The sequence below is a fragment of the Bombus huntii genome, chromosome 4 (assembly GCF_024542735.1).
Source record: "Bombus huntii isolate Logan2020A chromosome 4, iyBomHunt1.1, whole genome shotgun sequence".
Classification (NCBI taxonomy): Eukaryota; Metazoa; Arthropoda; class Insecta; order Hymenoptera; family Apidae; genus Bombus; species Bombus huntii.
Genome location: NC_066241.1, coordinates 15,247,099 through 15,273,234, shown reverse-complemented (window position 1 = coordinate 15,273,234; position 26,136 = coordinate 15,247,099). Strand labels below are relative to the sequence as shown.

Sequence of the window (26,136 nt, the reverse complement as noted above, 5' to 3'; positions counted from 1 at the left end):
AATGGAAATCCGGCTTAATCAACTTTTAATTCCCTAAGCAAAGAAGCTTTCGAGAGGTAATATGTTACGATGTTACGTTATTATTATTTTCATAAACTTTATTCAATTTACACAAAAATAACATTACGATTTATATACGATGAATAACAATATTCTAAAGAAAAATGCAATGATATATCATCGACTACCATCTAACGATGCAAAGCCCTGATACAATTTAACGCAGCTTCGATCTGTTTTATTTTTCCAGTCAACGCGAATGCATCGCAAAACAGCATAACATCCCTTAATAATCCCTCGCAATAAATGAATTACGGTTAATACCTCGACGTATCTGGATCATTAATTAAACTGATCCGAAGCTTACCCGTGACAACGTTCTATCGCTGTGTTAGCCCCCGTTTCAAGCACGGACAACGATCCCCTGGATCAAAAGGGGTTTCGTGGTCAAAATCGAACGCCCTGCAACCCCTCGCTCTAACCGAAAGGATAGAAGAGAATAGAATCCTTTCGGACGATTCAATTACGGCAACTCGAGCAGGGGTTGTGATCTGTAGCTAGTACACGAGGCGAAAAAAGGGACAGGGAAGGATGGGATGCGCATTTCGGGGTGCATTTCGACTAGAATAGTCAATTACGGTTGCGTGGCGCGTGCTTTTTTCGCGAGCAATCTCACGGCATTGTGAAGGTGAAATTTAGCGGAATTATCTGGCTCCCTCCACGTTAGCCGACGCCGATCATTAATCTTTGTCGAAAGTTGCGAGTGTCCTTGAACCTTATGCCCCGCTGCGTTCATCAATTCTCAATGCAAAAATTGACGGCTGCAGCAGTGTACCCTGGCCGCGGAAACTTGGTCGGAACAAACGATATCGATTTCGAGACCGGATCGGACAGACGACGTTGATCCACTCTTTTTTGCGGCGAACCTGATAAAAGTAGAAGTGGATAATCTAGTTGCGATGTGGGCTCACGTACCGACGTGAATAGAGAAAAGAGAAGCTATATACCCTGTAGGCCGTAGGTATCGTGTTCAAGAGCTCCAGAGGCTCTTCAGAACGAAGGAACAGAAGAGACGAGATAGATCAAAAGAAAATTATACGATGAAAAGCTTGCGCTCGGTTTAATGAAGCAAAACGATTCGAAAAACGATTCGGAACACGAATCGAATATTGTTCTACGGGATTTATAAACCATACAGATTGGCATAATAAGCTCGTAATAACTGTTCGTTAAACAATTGCAGTTATGATAATAAATTGTGGTTCAGGCTGGGTTGTGCATAATAGGGTTATTAAACGAAATGTGTCCTTTTTATATGTCATACGCCGGGATATGTGCTGTTCGTGTATTGCAACATTATGTACGAAACGAAGTAAACACCGGTAGTTATCTAGATTTATAGACAAAATGTTATTTTGACAAAAAGTTACGAAAGTATTATGTGAATTTTAAATCGTAAATGTAGCGGATTTATAATTGGACAATTTGGAATTAAATAATCAATATATATATAGTGTAATATTGACTGAGCTATATTCTTATATTTTCAGTATTTTTTAAAAGCATTGCACACGTTCTTACTAATCATACTAATTACTATTTTAATAGTTGTATTTCAAATAACATTTACTGAGAATGAAGAGAAAAAGATACGTTTAGTATACAGTAAAAAAGTTTATTGCCGTAAACATTAACTCCTAATATACTCACACACGACATACTTATCTATTATACTTGACTATTACTACGTAAAATGCTTGAAAAAGGACATGATTTTTAGTTGATTCTATACTTGCAAGAATTATTAATTTTTCTATCTTGAAAAAGAACCTTAAAAAAAACTTTTTTGCAATTTTTTATTTCTCGACTTCTCTTGGACTGGTTTTAATTTTATAGTCCGTTCGACAACAATTTTACTAAGTTTTAATAAGCAATTTTAATAAACAAAAACATCTGTTCAATTTTATCATCGTGAGCGACCCAGCTTTTACATGAATTAATATTTAATTTCCATTTCCCGCGCAATATCGACATGGAAGACGGCGTCGAAGCGTCGCTTATAATGTCGCGTTACTTCGAAACCCCCTAACAAAAGCTTTAATTAAAATTCTTATAGCGCTACCGTCAATAGATTCGATTCCATCGACGAAGCGGAGCCAGTAGAAAGAGAGAGACGTGCGTTATTTCTTATTAATAAACTTCATTTATCTATAATTAGTCCTGAACCGCGTACTAATTACAAAACACAAAGCGGTCCCCATCTAACTGTATCACGGTTTCTTACATTGAGAATGAAATTCCCGAGAAACTACTTCCTGATTCGGCACGTTACCATCTACGAAGCGAAATCCTACGGACTGAAGTTGAAACGATCCTCCTCGGGATTCTCGGACGATTTCTCGAGCATGCAATTCCTGAAAGAGAGAAAACGAGATCTCCTCACGGTATCTGCTTCGAGGCGGAAACACGAGGCACCAATACAGAGAAAAAGCAGCAGGGAATGACTGGACACGCGAATGGACATAGCACATTTACCTATGTAGGAGATCAAAGGTATCGTGGAGCACGCGTGCAACCTGCTACAACCGATCCTGCTCCCCATGGAGTCGCCTTCTTTTCACCGAAGTACCGGGAAGTACGCGACATGAATAGAGGTTCAAATTACCGCTTAATCGTAACGAACGACTAAACACGATGGACTTTTGGTTTAATTCTTCGTGGCCTAGTTTAAAGTTCGAAGAGAAAGATTTCTATCCTGAATAGATTCTATCCGATACGCACTCATAGTAGCAACGCAAATATTTTCAATAGAAACTAGTTCTATTTGACCAAGGAATTTAGTCGAATTTCATTGTCGCGTAACCATGGTACTGTTTTCGGAAGTTTTTTTAATTGAAAAAGATTACAGCAGAAGAACCCGATAAATAAAATTTTACTATATAGTTTATTTTATATTTGTACGATAAGAATTTTAAGATTCAGCACGTTGTCAGTCAAACCTTATGCTATGGAAATTATCCTTTTATTTGGATTTAGAGCTAGATATACTTTTTTTCATTGTCTTCAAAGTCTTAAAAATACTGCGGGATAATATTAAAATATTGAAGATAGTAGAATGCTACTTAAAATAATTAGATGATCGACTTTCGAAAACTTCGTCAATCTATTAGCTACTTTTAGAGCACTAACATTTTTGGATCTAACAGGTTTTCTTTCTCAGTAGTGTGATATTAAAACCCTCCTGTTTGCTCATCAAGTGGCTTTAAAATCGGAAAATAAAAAGAATATGATCTTCAATCGATATCGTTCGATACGATTATAGATGGAAAAAAATGTTTAACTTTTAATGTTTTAACATTAACGTTCTTCATGCGTTATTTGTTTGCCTCTAGATACAGCTTTGCAGTCTTATGACAAGGAATATCTACATAATTAAACAGCTTCTGAGAGAAGTGAATTTCCTTGACATTAAAATCATTTAACTATTAAAACTTCTGCCGCTTGTATCTTTCGCAAACTTGACGCAACTTTATTATTGCAAATGAATAACGTGATGAAAATACTAGAGGACTCTAGGATAAGCTAGATTTAAAAAATTTTTAGCATTTTAATCGTCGATATAACGATAAATCGTGGCTTCAGCGACGCTATAAAATTCTAATAAAATCCTATTTTTTACAGAGAAACTTTGTTCTCCTTCCAAAAAAAACATGCTTTGCGGAATGGACTTTAGATTTAATCATTTCCGAATTTCGACGAATAAATAAATATTCACAAAGAGATCAGACTGATTGAATTAAACGAAGGTAAAGCTAAAATTTTTATCTTTTTTTTACAAAACTTATATTTTGACAAACTTATATATTGACAAAAGAGCATGTTATGTCTATACGGGGTTATAAAAAGAGATTCTAAGACTTTACGAGTCTATAGTCGTCACCAGGAGGAATAAGAAACGTCGATGTTTTCCATCAATTTGGATATAAAACCGATATACCACATGTGACATTTATCTTTTTTCCAAGTGTTATATTACACGATATACATTTTCTACCCTTTATCATCAATCTACCATAATAATCGATGGATGATAAATAAACGAAAATCTGTAAGCATCTCTGCGAAAAGAAATTCAACGAATAAAAATTGGGAAATTACGAAGTTCATTCTCATTCTGTCACCACCAGAGGTTCTATAAACTATTCTTTTTTTAATAAACTCGTATAATTACTTAATCCTCCATCTGCATGCTGGGTCGTTTTCGGCCAGTAATTTTAAGTGACTTTTCATTTTCCCCATATTTTTGTTTATATCTTGCTTTGCTTAAAAAAATAACACGTAGCAATAAAAACCATCAGATGTTATTCTAGAAACTTGGAGGAGTATTTAAGGATTTTGGAGGATTTTCTCAAACACAAAAACCTAAAAAAAACAACTGCATGATCATAAACGACCCAGTATACAGAAAAAGTAGATAAGTATGTCGGAAAAAGTAAGATTGCAGATGGAGTGTTAACTACTTAATTCACGTCATGAATTTAAGATAATAAAACAAAGGCTATAATACTAAAATATCGGATGAAGTTAAGCAACTGGAACAAGTTCGAAGATGTCGACACTACTCGATCTTGAGATTCCTAAATTCTGTTATTGCCTACCAATAACAATGGAAACCTTGTTCGCAAGTCGTTTGCCAGACGAAATCCGCTAGAACCGTACGACCTAAGACTGCAACATTTACGTCAAATGTATTGAAAGAGGAAAAGTAAGTGGGACGGGATGTACGAGTAGCTTGGAACAAAACGAGCAAACCGTCTTGTTCAGGCTTCCGTTTCCGACATTTCCGGACCGTAGTCAAGGTCATCTCCGTTCTTCCATCAGATCGTCCCACTTATTGGCACCGATTGCATAATCTCCCGTGTTACCTCCTGGCAAAACTAATTTATTACTCAACGATCATCTCCGCTCATCCGATCGACTATCGCCGGTGGAATGAGGATGTCCTCTATACTCTATACCCTTCCCTGGTATTTCGCTATACACGACCCCCTTGATTATGTAAAAGAACAGTTTGTGTATGTCACGTTAAATATTATACGTATACACACGTGGACCTGAACGATGTTACATCGAGAGAGCGATCATCAGACACCCGACGCGTTGTAAACGCGGCTGTGCTTGACAGCCAATTTCAAAACATTTCCATGGTCAACTAATCCAACATCAAATAAGGTCAAGTTATTTTACACTCCGTTATTCATAGTTGAAAATCATTCATCGCTTGGACCGTGTTGGTGAACGTTTTAAAGTTTGTCTTAACGGAACTGGGTTAATTTTATATACTATATTATACCATATTATATTATATATTAGGTTGTCTGAAAAGCTTCTTTCGTTCTGTAAGGAAATAATGGATGCACAACATTTTCCGTTTTATATTATTTTATCGAATTACGTATGATCCATTTTGGTCTATCAAAATAAAAATCACAACGTTCGACAGATTAGGTTTCACGTTTGTATAAAGATGCATCGTTGTAAAAGACGGGTCTGTCAAAGAAAGACACTTTTCGGACAACCTAATACTATAGCGCGGAAGGTGTTAATCATGATCAAAGAATCATAAGTTATTTTACGATTCATTGTGTGTTGAAGTAATTTTTATTTTACGGTATGCGTAGAGAAAAAGAAATTCGATTTCTTTACATCGCGGTTGTAGAATTTTAGTCGTACGATACGCAACGTGTGTGATTACGTTACGTGTTTTTTACGTTATGATTTTTTAGAGTACTCTCTATGCTAGTGGTTATTTTGTTGAAATATTAGATCTTCTAGTTAGAAATATCAGATATTCGAATTAAATTTATAATTTCTGATCGAGAGATTGGGTAATAGTTACTTTGTTATAAATTGTTCAGGTTATTTCGTAATAGTATTCACATTCGAGAATTACTCGCCGTATGTTGCAAATATTCCTGAATTAGTTATCATCCAATCTCCACCATTCCATTGTATTTATCGTTTGGAGTACACGATTTGCGGCTTTTGAGTAAATCTGGTTAAAATCTTGCCCGACTAGCAAACAACGAAGACAAATAATAAATACCTAATGGTCTTTAAACTATTAAATACAAGTTTAAACAATAATATATTAAAACAAGGAAATTCATTCAGAGTTTTCTAAAAATTAAATATTCTACGTATTCAATTCATCATTTATATAATTTATATAATCAATAATATGAATAATTTCAAATAGGAAATTAACTGCTATTCTGCTAATTATTGATTAAATTTAATTTGTATTCCAACGAATATGTAAGCGAAACTGATAGGACATTAAATCGATTAAAACTGATTAAACAATTGTACTACTATGTTTAATACGTAATTAACGCTACATATATTTAAAAGCGTTAATCGTAATAACGAGACGAGGATACAGGAATTGTTACTTTTACTGAACATCATAATCAAGAATAAATAATGAAAAACATGTATGTTCACACGTATTTTAATAATTCAGCCATTATTCTAATAAGCACATTAACAAGGTGTACCAATTAATTAGATTTTGTCGCGATAATGAAATCAGAAAGGTTAAACTGAAATGAACTGATGTGAACAAAGCAGCATTGTTTAGAAGCTATTATCACGCACAGATGACTTGATATCAGTCTTATAATCAGAATATTATTTTAGCTTTTAATTATAGGCTGCATTCTCGTGTAACGAATAAATGCTAGTTTTTACTTCAATTCCATGTGCGAACGCTGCGTTTCCTTAAGAAGCAGCAATTATTATTAAAACTTCAAACACAGGTTTATGAAAAGAAATCATTGTTTATAAAATCACCTATTTATTAGCATTCGTTACGTAAACTGTATCATTAATGATAGTTTTACCTCACGCTTATTGCTTTTAATTTCAGAACTCTGTCAAATCTGATATTAACATTAAATTAAACAAGTAAGTATCACATATCTTAGCAGCTTTGTTCAGATATTGGAAGAAAGAGAACAAATAACAAAATATAAAAAATTGAAAATGTCCTTTCCAGACATATATTAATATCTTATTTTAATAAATGACTTGAAAATGATCGGTGGTAGTGTCTAAAGTGGAGCAATATTTTACGAAACATCCTAGAAATTTCGAAGCAACTGTTATATTTTTTAAAGCTATTGTTATTTTTCTTGAAATCATTCAAAATATAGCCAATGAAAAACTGAAATCTTTAAGAAAAGTTTGCTACCTGTTCAATTCATCTACCTTTTACACATACATATATATATAGCGAAATAAGAACAAGTCACTAATTCTTAATGGAACATGAATTTTATCACAATAATATATATACATAATATGTAATATACAATAACAATATATAATACTAAATATTTTGGAAACGAAAATAACGAATAAAAATAATTGAGAATACTAAAATGACTATGTTATAGAAAACATTTTCTCAATTCGATCAATCATCAACAACGCATCTGTTTCATTAGGCGGATAAAATTGCTTCTACATCACAGATACGAGAATTTTTGATTACATAGACACATAATCGAAAGTCAGGTGATTGTACTTTGTGATTATCAGATTCTCGATAAAAAGTGTCGCTTCACCGTAGCCAAAATCAATAAAAGAATTTCTCAAACATGTCAACCGCGCTTTTATCGAAGTTTTAATAAATGAATGCATCGTGTGTTCTCCTGATACCACCCTTATCAGGTTATCAGTAATCAAATACGCCTGATGCGTTAACATATGAAGGATCTCAAGAAATTCTAGCGGCTGAACAAATGTGACTTAAAAGGGCACAATTTTTATAATGCATCCAGCTTGGAGAAGCATTTTGGTGCTTCCGCTCGAAAAAATCAGTAAAAGGAACCTTGCATTTTTCGCGTTTTTAGTCAGCTTTTTATTTCCAGACAATCTTCTTGAAGAAGCCAGCAATGAAATACGATCGTGGCCGAACTGCTTCTTTTCAGCCTCATATTTATTCAACAGGTTAGACGGAACGAGTATAAAAGTGTTTACACTTGTTGAATAAGACACAAAATTAATGTAGCTTATATTTTCCGCACTTCGTCTACTTCCTACAAGAATCAACTTCTGCAAGTAAACTTCTCTTACGTAAAAATATCTAAGCATATCCATCAAATATGTATAGAATCGTTTAAACATATTACTTCTCCATGAAATTTAGAAAACAAAATTAACGAAATAAAAATTATCATATGAATTAAACTTTGTTCAAACCTTTTAAGGGAATTACAGTAGTTTCCTCCATATTCGAATCTCTATATTAATATCCTATGCTTCCAAATAGCTTTTCACTTTTTCTGGAAACCTTGTCTAAGTTGTATCTTGAATTGTATCTGAGTTGTACTTTTGAAATACATGTAGCATATGTATGATATGTTTTTCATATTTGCAGAATGATCCCTACTAAAATGCAGGATCAATACTTGCGAAGATTGATCAAACATATAAGAAATTATATTTAATTTCGCAGTGAGTCAACGCTTCGTTTATAAGCGACGAAAATTACATACACGTAAGTTTTACACAGATTGAAATTGCAAACGAAAGTAATCAAAACGTACCTTCTTACACTAAATCATCCGAAAAACTCAGAGAAAGGCTTTTGAGGTACAAAAGAACGATTTGTGTTAAAAAATGTATGTAATCAAACGGCCGAAAAAAAAATAGGATTCTTAAATATTGAAGCTAACAATTTTCTTATGATCAGAAATGTAGTTGTTCCAAAAGTTCCATTATTCGGACATTTTTGTCCAACTATCAAATCAAATATGAGATACTTTACTGCATTTATAATAGAAATATAAATTACAATTCAACAGGTTAATATTGGCAGAGTAAGCATAAGTGTTTACACTTGTTGAATTATATATATATAAAACTATAATTCATAAATATATGTATACATAAAAATTTGCAAACTCATTTTAAATTATTATCATGTAACTTGCAAAATACATTTCTCTAAAATTGTTATTTTGTATAATAATATATAGTTTAAGGAAAAACTAAATGACACAGTTTCGATAAAAATTAGAAATTGTAATTTTAAATATTGTTGTTTCAAACGAATTAATATAGATGTTTAAACATTTCTGTACGAGCATTTGTTTGAAATAAGAAATTGAAGGAAAAACATAACGAGTGATTTCTTTCGTAGAGAAAGAACTTTTTTCAGTTAGAGAATAAGATTAATGGGATTTTTACTTTCCAATTTTATCCTGTTTTTCTTCCTGCAGCTTTTCTTTCTAAAATTGTGGGCAATTGTGCCTGCATGATGGATTATATCGATTCGAATGCAGCAAGCGATAAACCAGGTTCTTTCCTTAGATTCTATATTACGAAATCAATCATAGATGAAGGGTTACGCGTATCATCGAAAGTAAATAACATTGCCTTACGTCAAATGTCCCCATCGTTTAATTAAATCGTCATATATTCTCGACATTCTAATAACAGCCAATAAATTTCTGAGATATTGAAGGATATTGAAAGATGAATGGCTGATCCTACGTATAAGAAATCGTAAATGAAATTTCTGACATTCTACCTCACAGATTCCACTACAAACAACCTCGAGCTTCTTGAGTCATATGTAGAACTCGTTATGTCATAAAATCTACATACTATGTAATTTTTTTTTCAAGAATTAATCTGTTATAACCATGATCTGTAGGAAGATCTCCTTATATGAAAAATCAACTTCCTAAGATTATAAAATAACATTTGAATATATAGGTATACTAACACGATAGATCTCATCATGTATGAATTTTGCTTCGCTTCCCTCGCATATTCGATAACATTCCGCGCAAAATTGTTGACCTTGGTCTCGTTCTAAAATCAAAAAGGATTATTTTCATCGTACATTTGTCGCTGACCTATTTCAACTCGAATTATTTACTGTTTTCGTTCATGGTACGAGTGCAAACGAGCAACAAACTTCTACGACTTTGCCTGTAGTCGTAGAGACTAGCCGAACCGGAGACACGTTATTTTCCTCAAATAATTCCAATCGTTATTGTGACAACTTGACGACGCAATAAACATTTCCACGAGACGTTCGTTCTGTCGACAAATGGTACCAACTCGAGCACCCTGCGTCATTTAGAAAATGCACCTTCCTCGGATATGACCCAAGAGGATTTGGGTCACGAAATATAGAACGCAGCCTTAATTCATGCATAAAAATATGTGCCCAGGAAAATATTCAGCTTTTTTATATTTACATTTTCGCCTCGATATGGCTCGAGAAGCCACTCGTTCCCTAGGGTAATTTAATTCGTACTTGAGCACCAGATGAATTTGTGAAAAAGAAATGTAATTACATGGACTTTATACACGTTATTTAAGACATTTTATTACATTACATAAATATTAGACACGATAGTATGCGTTTCTTACTATTAGTATTAGGAAACATTAAATAACTGAGCAATACAACAGAATTGCAACGAACTATCTATAAAGTGTGATTTGAGGAAATTTCTATAGATTTAACTCAGAAATTGTTTTATAATAGTTTTCTCCCTTAAAACTCGTGTAAGTTCGTGGCCAAAGCCAAAGTATTTAAATAAAATGGAAAAGTATAACATATTAATATTATTGTTTATCGATTCCGTTCATATTTTATCGTATATTTTTTGTTCGTAAACAAATACTCATGACATGACACAATGCTATTTCGAGTAATTTGATAAATTTGCTATTCTTATCTATAAAAACATAGTTTTGCGCCTATTCAAAATTAATTGAAGAAACAGTTCTAAAAAATATATAGCTTATTATCTTGGCTAAAATAAATATTACTATGTACTAATTGCACCTAAATTTAAATTATCTAATGAATCTTACAAATGTAAGAATGATACAAGAAATAAGTCCAAGGCCCTCTTTCACAACTGAATTAACATCATTAGCGAAATATCCCAAGTTATAAGTTACAAATCATCAGTATTAATAAATACACTTACATAAAATAATGGATTTTGTAATAGAACAAATGAAATTTTACAAGTAAATTTTACAAATTATAGGTAAATTATACGATTATCCTATTTGATGAAAAATTATAAAATCATAAAAACAGTCTATAATCTATAATTTGAAACCTGTTAATTCACCAATATTATTAGTTAATAAACTATTGTACAAGAGAACCCAAGAATATATATACCTCGTACGTGTCGTGAATAACGTAATTCTCCTAAATATGAAATTATTCCTGTGACAGAAGAGTGTAGTAATATGTTGTTTAGTAAAGAGTGTTGAAATGGGCTAAAGTTGAAATTTATAGAGCCAGTTTTAAACTCGACGTTTGTTTCCATACATTTGATTCGTCTTTATTTGTAGATTGTAGGGCACGTTTATTTGTTTTGTATGTGTACGTTTACATGTACAGTCGGTCACAAAAAGATTCGGACGTCGTGCAATCTTAATCCCTAAGTTCTATATTTTCAGTAAATGTGCAAGGATAACAAAAATGTATTACATTGTATTATTTACTCTATATAAATAACAGTAAAAAAAGAATTTTTGAGTTATTATTTATAGTTGTCTAAATATTAAACGAAACACTGAAAAGGTGTGACCTTTTATGTCACAAAAAATTTCGGAAACTAATACTAATTATACACATAAAACTAAATAATTAAATTATAGCACGCTAACAATTAAAACTGATAATGATTAGTCACAAATATTTAATATCTAGTCGGTTATCCCATATGTTCGATCGCATGGTGTACCTAAACGTAGGTTTTGGTACAGTGAAAATAAATTCTTTTAAATAATCAACGTTGATTTATTTCCATTCTACTTCCAAATGTTTTCTTAATTGTTTCTTAACATACACTAGGTATCATGAATTGACTTTTCCTTTTCTTAGTGAAATACATATTATACAATTTGTTCGGGACATACGGGATATGCAATGTGTTCCCGAAAACCCATATTATACAATACAAATATACAGGGTGGTTGAAAATTTACAGGGTACAGAAAATTTTTTTCTAATTTCTTTTTTTTTAATTTTTCCATCGAGACAACGATCTACAGTGAGATCCGTTATAACGAGATGTGATAAAGTGCACGCGTACCGAGCGAAAATTCAAAGTCGATTTTCTCGAAAACAAAGCCTCAGACGAAAAATTGTTATTCTATATTTTCGACTTCTTTTTTCGCATAGAATCACCCCCTTTCCGCTTGTACCACCAGTTACCAACCACCCTGTATATATATGTATTCAAAACTTTTGCGACTTTTGGTTCGTTGTGAAGCATTCTTTACAAACATTGTATACAAACACTGGCACTACTTAATGGCGAATTAAACTAAGAAATTTCTGAATATTTATCTTGCGTCCGCAATTTTTTGTAAAAAAATAAATAATAAATATTCGCTCTTTATCAGTATTTCAATTAATGTTTAGATTAATGCAATACAATTTTGTTGATCCTCGTACATTTACTGAAAATATGGAGCTTAGAAATTAAAATTGTGCAGTGTCCGAATTTTTTTGTGTCCGACTGTATGTATGCGGTATACAGTCTGTGGAAATGTTCAAGGTATTTGAAAGGTCGGTTTGCCTACAGGATTAGAAGATATGCAGAAATATGTGAACAGTCGATATGGGACACTGATTTGGAAAAACTAAATCGTTCTAATATTTGTAGGTTGCTGTTATATATAGATTATATTCAGATAGAAAATCAGTGAAGATAACTACATTGACAATTCAATAATTTAATTAATTTAAGAATTATCAGGTTTATGAAATTTTTGTCAAAATATTTTAACAATATCATGAAATACAAGGTAAGAGTAAGATGCAAATGTTTGAAAGTAATTCTTGAAAAGAAGAACAAACTCATCAATTGTTCCATACAGAATTATATACATTTTTAAGAATAGCAGCTTTGCAGTAAATTCAGATATAATATACAACTACTTCATTATGATTGATTCAATTTTTACAGACATTCATTTTGTAACGAATCTTGCAACGAATATGGAAAGAAGCAGATATTTTACAGTATATTAATAATTACTGTAATCTGATAAATAAATATAATTTTTGCCAGTACTGCAACATATATATGCATACATTAAAAAAAAATCATCACTTATTAAGTATCCTATTGTATAAATTATAATGTTTATTACATTCATTAAAGATAAAGAACATTGTTATGAATTAGAATCTAATCATATTATGAATTATGATCTAAAATTACTCTGAAATTATACTTTGTAACAGAACCTCAAACAAAACAGAAGCATCTAAAAGCGATATGTTTTATTACCCATTATGTATAAACCTAATCTATAATAAATATTTCTTAGTATTTTTTACTCAAATAAACAAAACAAAATAAATAAGTAAATAAAACCCTAATACGAAGTCAAATATTTAAGTATCAACATTTCAAAATTGATATATATCATAACTAAAGTTAATACATATTGCGTAAGACATAATACCAATTATACAAAACGATGACTACCATAAAGTTTCAACATTTAGCTCATTTAAAAACAGCCCAATATATAAGACCTATGAATTTCACTCTTATCATTTTAACAAATCACACATATCATAATTTTTTCCAAAATTAACCTTTTTTTTTTAACTTTGAAGAAACAAAAGGTTCCCTGAACGATTCTTTTCTCAACCACAGATAAGTCAGTGCGCGAGCGCGGTTACCCAGAATGAGCCCCCGAAGGATGCACTGACCCGGACAATTCCGGAGCTAACCTCCCCTACCAACATAAAACGCGACTACTGCTGATCGAAATCGGCCTACCTGTGGATCGCCATTCGTGGTTCCGGTGACGTGGTATGCCCGCGACATCCGAGGGCTGTCGGAACCTTGAGAAGGTCGCAGGAAGACAGATGATGCCCATATTCACGACAATTCCAGGTGTAACTGCCACGATCGTCTTCCTTTACGGATTGCTGCCTCCTGGGACCGGCATTGTCACCTGTACCGCCACCACCCTCTGAGAGATAGCGAATTAGGGGACGACGCATCGCATGAGGATTCTATTTCACCGGCACATTCGAAATACCGCCGCGCGAAATAACAAATGCCTCGATCTCTTCGTATTCGAATGAATCGACAGATATCACGTGACTATGACAATAACCTGAAGTAGTTTGTCCAACAGATCGTTCAACAGGAAAAATCCGTAGCAATTTCTGTCAAGTGTTTCTGATTTACACGACCGTTTCGCTTGAACACTACACGTCGATCACGTTCATATTCCGGAACGACGTAATCGCGGCACGAGTCCTCGCGAGACTATGTACGTACTTCTTGCGCGAGTGTTTACGACCATACACCCCCCACCCTCCTGCCCTACCACTATTTGTCTTACCTGCCACCCACAGTCCTGAACCGTACCGAGCATCAAACGTTAGCCGGTAAGGTGGATAGCTTTAAGGGGTTGATAGTCGTATTCTGTATTATCGACTGCTTTTGTAGATGTCATTACTAGTCTTTGTTTTAATGTTTCTAATAGTATAGCTAAGTGCAATATACCTATTGCGTTATTATTAAATTAATTGTGTCATAGGTGTAGAAAAAAAGTTGTATAATGATATAATAATAAGTATCCATTATCTTGTAATTATTTAATGAACTATACACATAAATGCAACTTCTATATTTTGGAGTGATTTTGTATTAATTTATGAAGTTAGAAAAGAAAATATGGTATTTTATATTTCAATCGTGTACTTCTTTATTTTATATTTTACTTTATATATTATAGGTTACGTGAACCATGCAGTATTGATTAAGGTTTTCAAATACAGTACCTTAAATGCAAACATTATGTTTATCACAATTGAAGCAATAGGAAATTGAAAGCAGACGCTCAGCCATTAACCTAAAAAAAATTTGCATAAATAACTATTGAAAAATATACATATTAGATGAAAATTACTCTATCTTTATTTCCTTGATATTTATTTAACATTTAACATTTTCATGTAAAATATTTAGCCATAAAAGTAACAATTTATATATCTGTTTAATACTTGTATATTTCCTAAATTCTTCTGTTCAGCAAATGTTTCTAATGAAAGTATATGCATACAAAATAACCAACTCTGATAAGAAAACCCACATCCGGTATACTAGAATTCACAAACTGCTTTACAAGCAGTAGATAACGAGATAAGATTTGCATTATGCTAACAAAGTATCCATGTAAATAATTTTACATTGAAACAAAAGATATATTACTAACGTTATTAGAAGTATCAACATTCCATTGTTCTAAATACACTTTGATAATGGTTATGCACCTATGACATTTACGTCATAGGTTTAAAATAAGTATGTACTGCAGATGATATTACACAATGACACTCTTGTGACATTACTTGGTAGGTAGAATGCAATAGAAGAAACATCTTATGATTTTGTTTGATACCACATTCACTTTTACGAGTATACATTTATTGCCACGCTGGTCAATAATTTAAATAACAGGAAAACTTTTAACATTATGGAAGCTGCGTTGAAAGTTAAAAGTTTTTAAACCGAATTAAAAATTTGATAGCGGAATAAATAGACTAAATCAAAGAATCACTGTCCGGTGTGTTCCAACAATAATTGGCATAATCAGTCATATATTCTTAGCGATGAAAAACAAAATTAAGAATAAATTTCATACCCATTCCTGTAAGGAAATTGCAAACAAGTTCTTCCTTCAAAACATATCTATCTGCGAACGCAATTTAAAGATTTCAAGGACAACTAAGGCATAGATCATTACAAAGTCAATTGCAAAAATATCTTCAACGAACACATGTATTATGAAATATGCATATACATATGTATATTACGCACGTAATCGATTTTTAATTACAATGCATATAAGTGCAATATAAAGATCAATTGCGTAGTCTATTATTAAAGCTTCATTATCATTAGATGATAACATTCTTAAAAATTAGAGCAATTATATATGGTAAAATTGTAAAATACAATAAATATATTATTGCTACCATAATCTTTTTATTGAGAGGAAGAAGCAAGAAACATATTTCAAAAGCGAAAGGAATTAATTTTAAAATAAAGAATAAAATGTCAAAAATAATAGTATTGATCCACATTAAGATAGTAATTTGAATTTCCCCTTCTTGTTGTAAAAATTGTTTTAAGATGAGATACTAAAAAATATTTATACTAATTGCTTTTATTTCCACAAAGTTCCAATATTTCAAGGTTTTTATACAAAATATATAATTTAAAAAATATATATAACCATCACGGAAATGTTATGACACTCTTACCTTCGTCTATATTAAATAATTAATACTTATAGTAGGTGTAAATTTAATTTTAGTATTCACTTTTGAGTTCAATTTAAGTACTCACTGGTATATTTCTTTTTTTTTCAAACGTATACTTTTTATTATCATTCGTAAAAATATACCACGATACATCAATCATGTTGGATTTTACTTGAGTTTAATTTAAAAAATAACTCATTATTTTGTGTTAGTTATCTTTGAAAATAAAAATAAAATCAATGTCTATGCTATATGTTACATCTATATGAATTGATCAAGAGAAGTATGTTATTTTTCTTAATCCGCTTCAAGTTGAAATTTGAAACCTTCCAAACTTTCGTAATCAATGTTATTTTTAAGGTAAATATTCATAAACTTAAATGTCATTCATAGTATAACATGAGCAACTATAATATGTTTTTCTGTAATAGAATTAAACCATTTTAATTATCAAATTAATTACGTATAAGAAGTTTAGAATAAACTATATTTAATAATCACTGGTTGTGTAATAACTTATATATTAGGAAGAAAGAAGAGACCTTCATTTAAAATGTGTTACATAAAGAAAATGGTCCTTGAGAACAGAGAGTTAACAATATGAGATCATTGACGTACGTATACATATAGACTTACAAACTTCAATCATTGTCATGCACGAATTGATGACCTCAGTGGCTCATAATCGCGTGGAAGTTATATATATATGTACATATGTTAAATTATAATTTTTAATTGAGGTCCTTAATAGCTCTCTAATGGGTTTCATTAAAAATTAATAAATACTTAGCAGTCTATTGTTTTGTACTTGATATATCACACACCTTGTAAAGAATCATATCTATTCTTAACCTATAAGTGTGACTCACTTTCGTTTATTATTTCTCTGCCTCCATATGCTCCACAAATGGTTCGTAGTTGTTAATCAATTACACTTCTTTCAGTGACTTAACTTGAACTACGCATAGTATTGCGTAGGTGGTTAAAGAAAAAAGATTCTATTTCGTCAAACTTGAAAAGCAACTACAGAGTTTTCCAAGGATAGAAACGAAAGTTCGCTATAAAAACTAGTATTCCATACTAGTTGCATAGTGCAAACGAGTTCTGTGCTTTATTGGCTGGATATAAATCAATAAACACTATCTTTTGACAGAACAACGTTTTATTATTCAAAGATAAACGTACTTCTAAAAGTTCTGGTCGCAGTTCCACCACAGTTTCGCAGTAACGGAGATTTTTTCCTGGGATGTCTGTAGGTTTGGCGCATAAAATAGTGAATCGCGCGTTAAAGCAAATATTGAATTTATTTGTCGATTTGCGTAGTCATAAAATATATCGATCGATATTAACAACATTGACAGATTTTCTTAACAATTGCATAAGAATAAATCGAGGAGGGGATGAAATCGGATGTAAATTAGTGATCGTAGATACCTGAAGCGCGCGCGATATTATATGCTTCAATAGGAGTAATTTTTAAGAAATAAATGTAAAATATAATGTTATACCAATTTCAATATGCTTTTCAGTTCTTCAGATAGAATGAAATTTAATAAATTTCAGATCGAACTAATCCATAACGAAAACATAGGAGGCAGTACGATTATTTATGTTCGTACAAAAATAGTTAATATTCACCGGTGTTAGATTGTCCTTATCCGCAAAAAAATCGATACTGTAAGAATAGAGATATAGACAGGGAAATGGAGAGAGAAAGGGGTAAAAACAGAGGAAGAAACAGACAAGTTAAAATAAAGTAACAAAAGACAGTTTGACAATGAAGGAATGTTTTGAACATAGCACCACGTTATATCCTTATCACTATTCACGTACAAGCTAAAAAACCGTATTTACTATGGCAGGTATTCGTACACGCGTGCACATGTAACCCGTAACTCCAAAGGTAAGTGAACTGAAGAAGGGGGAGAAGAGAACGTTGAGAGGATATATCTGGAATGGATCACCAGCGACGTGTTGCGACAAATTACCTCCGATTTCGAAGCTTACGCGCTAATTGATGGTTCGCAAATGACCAATTGATTAACTGGAACCCGGGACTGCGCTCTATGTGCAACGATGCACACGCGTGTATACGCACTTACAAAAACGTTTACCGCTATGCGCGTATACGTGAGAACGCGCGTATATGTAATTTCGTCTCTACATAAGTAGGCGTAACGTAACCAGTACGACGCCCGTGGCTGTTAACGTGGCTGTTATTGCGTAACGCACTATAGTTGAGCTAACGTCGGCCGTCCCTACGTTACGAACCGATCACCCTATGGATAGGTAATTCACGACCAAGAGGAAAGGGTCGCCGAATGCACCTGTACACGTGTGACCATGCGTGCAGATACGCAAACGAGCCTGGTTGCATAAGTGTAGGCGCAGGCTATGCGCTCTTATGGACACTTGACACGCACGCGCTCACACACATACATACACACGTGTACACGGTCTTTTAAAATTTTTAATTCGTTAAATACATCTATGAGTTGCGGCAAGAGGTGCTCGCTTTCCATATACTCGGCTCTAGCAGCCGATCTGGTGAAGCATCGAGGCGAGGCGGAATACACGCATCCAGGCGAACATCCCCGTCGACGGCGAACGACAGATCGCGCTCCTCGTCGACGAGCTTGACAAATTTTTGCACTCCGTCGATGTCGAGTGACACCGCGCTCCTCGATTTGGTGTCGCCGCGTCGATCGAGCAAATGTCGCTCTCCGACTTCCTTTCCTTTTGCTGCTGCTGTTGCGGCGAGTACTTCATCACTGTATCATCATTGGAACAATTAATCAGCATTGTATTTTCTCAAGGTTTCCCACCTAATTCGACCATAATGATGTAACTATGGGAATCACGCGCGCGTTTCATGCAAAAATTCTATATACGCGGAAGCATTGAAGGAAGGAAGCGTTTCACCCGTCACAGTTTCAAAGAGCTACGCTACGTGTGCTAATTATTCTAATTTATCCGCGACTTGCTTTCATTGCGTGTTTATTATCTTTGAGAGTTAATTGATCAGACCTCGCGTGCGTCTATGATGTTCGCAGTTTGTTTGATAATATAACATTCAGTTATATTTTATAAGATTTGTTACATTGTTTAAAAACAATCCAAGCATGTACCACCTCCAATTTTGACATAATTTGATAAAATAAATTTAAATAAATAGTTATTTATTAAAATTATATACCATTATTTCTTAATGACGCTATAAAAAAAGAAAAATTTGGTATGTCAAATGAAAAGAATGTCTATAAATTAGTTTATTTTTGAAGCTGATTCGTATACAGTATAATAAAATAGAAGGCACCGAGCTTGAAAATAAACTAACGATTTTATGATCGCAGAATATAAGTTAACTGTAGTAGATGGTTAAGTAATGAGATTTTCCCGTATGTCACTGCACTACTTTTTTTCTCACGACTAATAATGAAATTCCTTTCACTAGCAAATCTTCTTTTGTTTAAGAAAGTCGTTTTATGCAACAGAGAGAGCGTGGCGGTGGTACGAATGAGCTGCATATATGAAAACGAAACCATTCTTCTCATTATTAGATGTATTTATTTTACATCATAAAGTGGATGCGGGATGGATGAAATACAGTTTCAAAATTTCACGGCTTTTTACGCAAATGTCAGCCTTGACTATGTTTATTTGCGCTAAACTCTCACTCGGCCATGGCCAAAGATCCGTTACGTGTCATTGCAATGTGCGCTGATATGACAGCTAAAGAATACGTGGATTACGTTGAAATTAAAAATTTCTTTTCTATAAATGAAGAAACAGAAAATAGAATTAGAGAACAAAGTATGAAGATACAATTGCTTTGAGTATAATAAAATTCTATTTTTGAACTCAAACTTTTATCTATTATATGATAAATTATTCTGTTTTATTACACCTTTTTGTGTTGAGAGAGGGAGTACATATAATACTTTTATAGTTGATTCGTGTTGCTAGTGTGATATACATATATATGAACTACTATGTGAATCAAATATGCATGCCCTATATTTCTAAATATAAAATATCACTTATGTCTTATGTGGACGTACATATACATGTAGTCAGAGATTGATTAAACGAAAGTTTTTGTAGGTTTATCAGTATCCGCGTTTCGAGAACTCTTTTTTTCTGGGATTCCAGGAGTAGGTGTATAGTGGGCGTTTCAAATGTGTTCTGCTTTTAGTGAAGCGCACGCGCCTCTTTCGGTCAGCTGATTCCCTAGACCTACTTTTTGTCCGATGATGCAGGCTACAAATAGGTATAGTTACGAACACTCGTGTGTGTAAATGAACGTGTATGTACTTCTTGTTCTACTGTGTACGTATGTGTACCTACATACTTTAGGAAACACTACGTCCTAAATCATACTCTTTGCTCGAGGCCATTCTCAGACACTCGAAAGACTGAAAGTATAAAATGCGTTTTGCTCTGTGATCGCAGTTTTCCGAACATCACATAGAGTTCTCGCAAACGTTATATTAAAATTTATTTCAAATCAAAATTGCTTGCAAAGTGATTGAAAATAATTTCTTAGATAAACAAACAAATACTATATGAAAAAATAAAATATGTTTAGCTTCAAATAATAAAATAATTTTGAATCAGGATACGTGTAATATATAGCATTATTCTGAATAATAACATTCGTGCACGTACGTACATTGGAATTTCTGTTAACAATAGTATGTGGAAAATATAGCTTTGACCATAAATAGATGGTTTGTATTTATGAAACGGATAAATTACAAATTACAATAGGTTTTCATCGCGGCACTTGAAAGAAACCGTTACATGGATGAATAAATAGTTAATGAATAAATCGTTCATGAATAACTCTAAGAATAACTCACACAATAGTTACGGCACTAGTGTTTTGATAATGCATGAATAAATAGGTAAAACCTGAAAACGAAACTACGGATTTTTAAAGCCATGAAAAAATACGTTTCGCGATTTTTCTACAGTGCTTGCATATTTGGAAGAGTCCAAGCAAGGTTTTCAATGATCCATGTTTGTATGTGCTTTGCGATACGCGCGCGCGATCACTTTGCATGATAATTTTTAGGAAATGACTTTGTATATTCTATGCTATGCAAAAGCGCGGCAATTTAATTGTCACTATTATCATTATATATTTTAACATTATAAAATACAACATATACAAAGAATTGCAATTGTGAAGTATCATATTCGAAAAAAATAATCGACTGCATAAACAGGCTACGATTGAAGGCGCAATCAGTATGAGTTTAATACATACCTGTATTTTATTCAATTCCTAATTCCCCGCGAGGAGGTAAACGCGACAACGGCCCTACTTTACTGCAAACCGTTCTACACTGGTTCGAGGCGCTTCGTGTAGTGTTCTGCGGAGCACAACGAGGTGCATTCGTACGACAAGAAACAGAGACGAGGAGCGAGGAGGAAAGAGAACAAGAGATAGAGAAGTAGAGAGACTCTTTTCCTCTCACTCTATCTTGCACACTGGATGGAAAAGAGGGTACACGTCGACGCGATCGTTTTGACGATGAAGAGGATTGGTGGGGATATTCGTCTTCTTGGTTATCTTCTGCAGCGCCGGCGCTGCATCGACCCATTCGCATTTTGCTACCGATGTCTGTTCGTTTCAACTTTCAACGTACCTTCAAAGCACCTATTTACTTTTTCCCATTTTTACGCTTCATGTTCACATAGATTTCTTTGTCTAATAATTCATCGAAGGCTATTTAATTTTCATTCACTTATCTGATACTAAAATTAAGATTGTGTAAACATTTGCATTTACGTACGTTAGTTTCTTGATTTGATAAGACATTGCTGACACACGACTCTTCTCTAAATAATATTTGAAAACACTATTGCGATCATAGCAATGTGTTCTTTTATTGAGATAAAAAAACTAACATTGAATGTTACTAAAACATCATCTATATCATGATATATAAAATATATATATATCTGTCAAAACTATATACATGTGTCCTTACTTATAAATATTCATGCTGAGAATAGAAAGCTTTTAATAAAAGCAATCTTTAAATAAATAATATTTTTGCTTATTTATATTTCAATTAACGTTTAAATCAGTTCGATTGTCTTTAACATTATTTATACTCATCAATTTATAAGGAACTTACCTTTCGTTGATATACCACGTTGAATAAGGAGAATGCGGCGAGGATGAACTAGTCGGCGAATTTGTAGGACTAGTATTTATAGCTGATCTTGAAGATGTATCATTTTCGAATGCACGTAACGTAGAATACTCTTTACTAAGTGAGGATAAATTCCACGAATATCTCGCTTTCATACGCGGACTATCGTAACTAGGACTCGAACATTGAGAGCTCGAAATACTTAATGGACTTTTTGGACTCTTTAAAGTTCCAGAACTAAATACACGAACTAATTTAAGCCTTAATGAATTTTCTTTGTTTTTCACTATACGATGATTAGTATCACTCAATACCTGTTGTTCTTTGCAACAATCGGAATTATTTTCCATTATAACTTCAAAATTAGTGGAAGGAACGTAATTTCACGACTTGTCGAATTGAAATGCAGTTGTTCTTACTGGAAGACTCCACAAAGTCTCGAATAAGGTATTTCCTGGCGTTTTTAACCGCATCCTTCCTCGTTCTTATCAAATACAAAGACTAATCTAGATTAATACTTTTAGAGTGGATTTTAGTGTTTAAAATATTACAATTAAATGTTTGTAATTATTTAATTTATTTTACTTCCATTCATTTGTTTTGAATAGGGTTCTTAATATTTTACTATAGATACTATTTGCTCCTCCTTTGTGTAATTAATACAATTCTTTTAATATCAAATAAATTTAGATTCAAATTATTGGCAGGGCGTATCACTTCAGTGCAATTTTGTACTTTACCATATTTTTGACATTGATATACTTATTGTTTGTTAATATAGCAAAAATGAACATTACAAATTCATTGTTGAATCTGTATTTTCATATTCTTGCATTACAGTTCAATAGTTCATAGAACGATTTCAACAGTGTACAATCACAAATAAATAATAGTGCACAATCTACAGATGGCTCAACCACCGTGAGAGAGCACCAAAATATCTTTAGCGATGAAGCAGAGTCAGATCTAATCCAACTCCTGTCAATGTACATAAGTTACATGCATGATACACCTACTTATAATTAACAACAATAATTTGTCACTATTCAGACTTTGTAAACGTTCGAGTACCAGATGGAGAAAATAAATGAATGAGTCGAGTGAAATGTAGCGGGATGTTTATGAGGTTTGAGATGATATTAGTACTAAATTCCTCTAAACCCGCCAAACACGTCTAGCGTGCTTTATCACTTTTTTCCTAGGTATCAAGCTTACTTAGATGCTTGTTCAATATATGCAATTAGATCAGCACGTTCTTGTGGTTTTTTCAAACCAGCGAACACCATTTTTGTACCAGGAATGTACTTCTTTGGATTCTCAAGATATTCGAATAAAGTGTCCTTATTCCAAGTGATACCTACAATAGTATGTATACAATTTGAGCTTTTTTCAAACATTTAGTATTGTATTAAAAACATTTTAATAAAAGGTATACCTTTAGATTTGTTTGCATCCGTGTAACTGTAACCAGGAGCTTGGCCAGTTTTCCTACCCATTACTCCATGAAGATTAGGTCCTACTTTGTGTTTACCACCAGCTTCAATTGTATGGCATTGTGCACATTTTTGTACAAAAAGCTAACAAAAAAGATTACTTTTACAGATATATATATATATTCAATAACTATTAACAATTTGATAAAAATTTTATTTTAGATGTGAACAAAAATTGCATAATTATTTAATGTAATAAAATGTTAAATCCATATTACCGATGAAGTCAAAATTATCGTGACGTGTAGTCACGTGTATACGTATCAACGTTTCCATACGTCATAAGAGATTAAATTATGTGTGCATTTTTCGACATAAATTTCAACTAACGAAAATTTTTAACGTGTTTCAAATTGAATAACAAATCAAACAATCATTAAAATTTTATATTTTTAATTTTTACCTTTTTGCCTTTCTCTGGATCACCAGCAGGAACACCCATAGCTTTATAATCTGGGCAAAATTGTTAAAATATAATTTTTTAAGATATCGATAACATACACATACCAACACTTTTGTCAATCTACTATGCATAGAAGGTAAATTTTTAATAACTTTGACTTTCGATTCGTTTCTTGTTCGTTACGTAAGTACGAAGCATGTGAACAAGTCTTAGATTTCATAATATTCTTACATGAGAAATTTGTATATAATTTACATATTAAAAATTTAATCATCAAATAGAAAGACGTAACATTTTTCTGCTGCATTGAAAGAAGATATTAAAAGACATTTCTGTCAAGAGTCAAAACGTTACGTTAAATTTTCTATTCAGCACGTGTCATTCTCAAAATGATAAGAAAGAACGTGATAATTGAATATTGTTACATAGATAATAAAATTCATTTTAAAATGCATAAGATAACAATAAAATATAATATTTTACATAGATTATAAGAACATTCGATTTAAAAAAAAATGACATTGTGACATTGACGTAAGTAGTTTGTCTAAAGGTCAAATAAGTTACATTTATATATGGGTATATGCCTGGGTGCAGCATCGCCCAGAATTCAATCTAATCTAATCGGAGTAAGAATTTTATAAATTAACACTCTTACGATTAATGAAATTCTTCATGAAATTGCACTTCGCGTTCTAGTTTTGCGATACTGAATGCCTAAGTACATTTTTATACTGACGAAATTAGCACTAATTTTAACTTAACTTAAATCTCACGGAAATTTATAAAACGAAGTTTTATAAGAGAATGATATAAGTACACATTTACTTCTCAATAGCTTATAATATAATTTATAAACCCTAATTCTTTTATATTCTTGCGAACATTAGTTATTTGTGATAAGAAGACTAAATTATATTACAAGATTTAGAATTTTTTATTAATGGAAATGCAATAATAGAGTAGCAGCTCGGTAATAACCGCGTTACGTAACATTAATTTTATACTTGATTAAAACAACCGAAAATTATTGCTATAATAGAACAAAAATTTCACGATTTCGATAGCTATGGGATTTCAAGGATTCAATTACACGTGTTGTAAACGCCATGCACATAAAATTGTTGTTTAAGTTATTTAGCAACTTATACAATTTCTTAATAATTTCAATGAAAAATATTAATAAAAATAATAATTATATTCGATAATACTTTTGAACACTTAAAAAAAAATGAGAATCGAACTTACTTTAAGTGACTAACACTCACGCGAACAAGATTTCACAAGCGTCTGAGGTCTGACCGTGAATAGACGCTTTGATCAATGTATGTATAACTACTGATTTCCTCTGGGCTTCAATTCGGGGTATTTTAATGGCTGATGCAATAGTTCATGGACATTCGAAATGTTCTACCAGAGGGCGCTCAGGTAAAATATTATTAAAATTCTTGCTATGATTGGTAAAAAATTTTGTGCAACATTTAAACTTGCTCCATAAATTCTTTTTCTTATTGGAATGAACATAAATAAATACTGAATTTTAAATACTTATAAATAATATATTACTGTATTTGGTAATGAATATAAATAAAATATATTGCTTTATATGATATTATAATTTTACTGAATAATATAGAAAAAGTACTATTATGAATTTATTATAATCCTGTTTTCTTCATTTACGTATATGTAATATGAAAATATTGTTAATTTATA

The 26,136-nt window shown here is 32.4% G+C and overlaps 2 protein-coding genes and 2 long non-coding RNA genes across 4 annotated transcripts in view; 1 reads left to right on the top strand and 3 right to left on the bottom strand.

Annotated features, from left to right (window-relative positions):
* The window catches only part of LOC126864407 (rap1 GTPase-activating protein 1), a 251,388-nt gene extending 237,035 nt beyond the window's left edge, over nt 1-14,353 (bottom strand). The window contains exon 1 of the mRNA XM_050615719.1: nt 13,857-14,353. Within this exon, the coding sequence (XP_050471676.1) occupies nt 13,857-14,083 (227 nt within the window). The 5' untranslated portion in view covers nt 14,084-14,353. The remainder of the gene's footprint in view (nt 1-13,856) is intronic.
* Nucleotides 14,354-14,553: 200 nt separating this feature from the next.
* Nucleotides 14,554-18,345, top strand: LOC126864437 (uncharacterized). The gene is made up of 2 exons (XR_007689169.1): nt 14,554-14,750; nt 14,827-18,345. It is a non-coding gene; the product is annotated as an uncharacterized LOC126864437 (long non-coding RNA).
* A 1,252-nt stretch (nt 18,346-19,597) lies between these two features.
* On the bottom strand, nt 19,598-22,255 carry LOC126864433 (uncharacterized). The gene is made up of 3 exons (XR_007689164.1): nt 22,159-22,255; nt 21,630-22,073; nt 19,598-20,131 (listed from the first exon to the last, which is right to left on the bottom strand). It is a non-coding gene; the product is annotated as an uncharacterized LOC126864433 (long non-coding RNA).
* Nucleotides 22,256-23,082: 827 nt separating this feature from the next.
* LOC126864429 (cytochrome c) lies at nt 23,083-25,831 on the bottom strand. Its single transcript, XM_050615794.1, has 4 exons — nt 25,669-25,831; nt 24,421-24,470; nt 23,960-24,101; nt 23,083-23,881 (listed from the first exon to the last, which is right to left on the bottom strand). The coding sequence occupies exons 2-4, from the start codon at nt 24,457-24,459 to the stop codon at nt 23,736-23,738; spliced, it is 327 nt and encodes a 108-aa protein (XP_050471751.1). The 5' UTR covers nt 24,460-24,470; nt 25,669-25,831; the 3' UTR covers nt 23,083-23,735.
* Nucleotides 25,832-26,136: the final 305 nt, after the last annotated feature.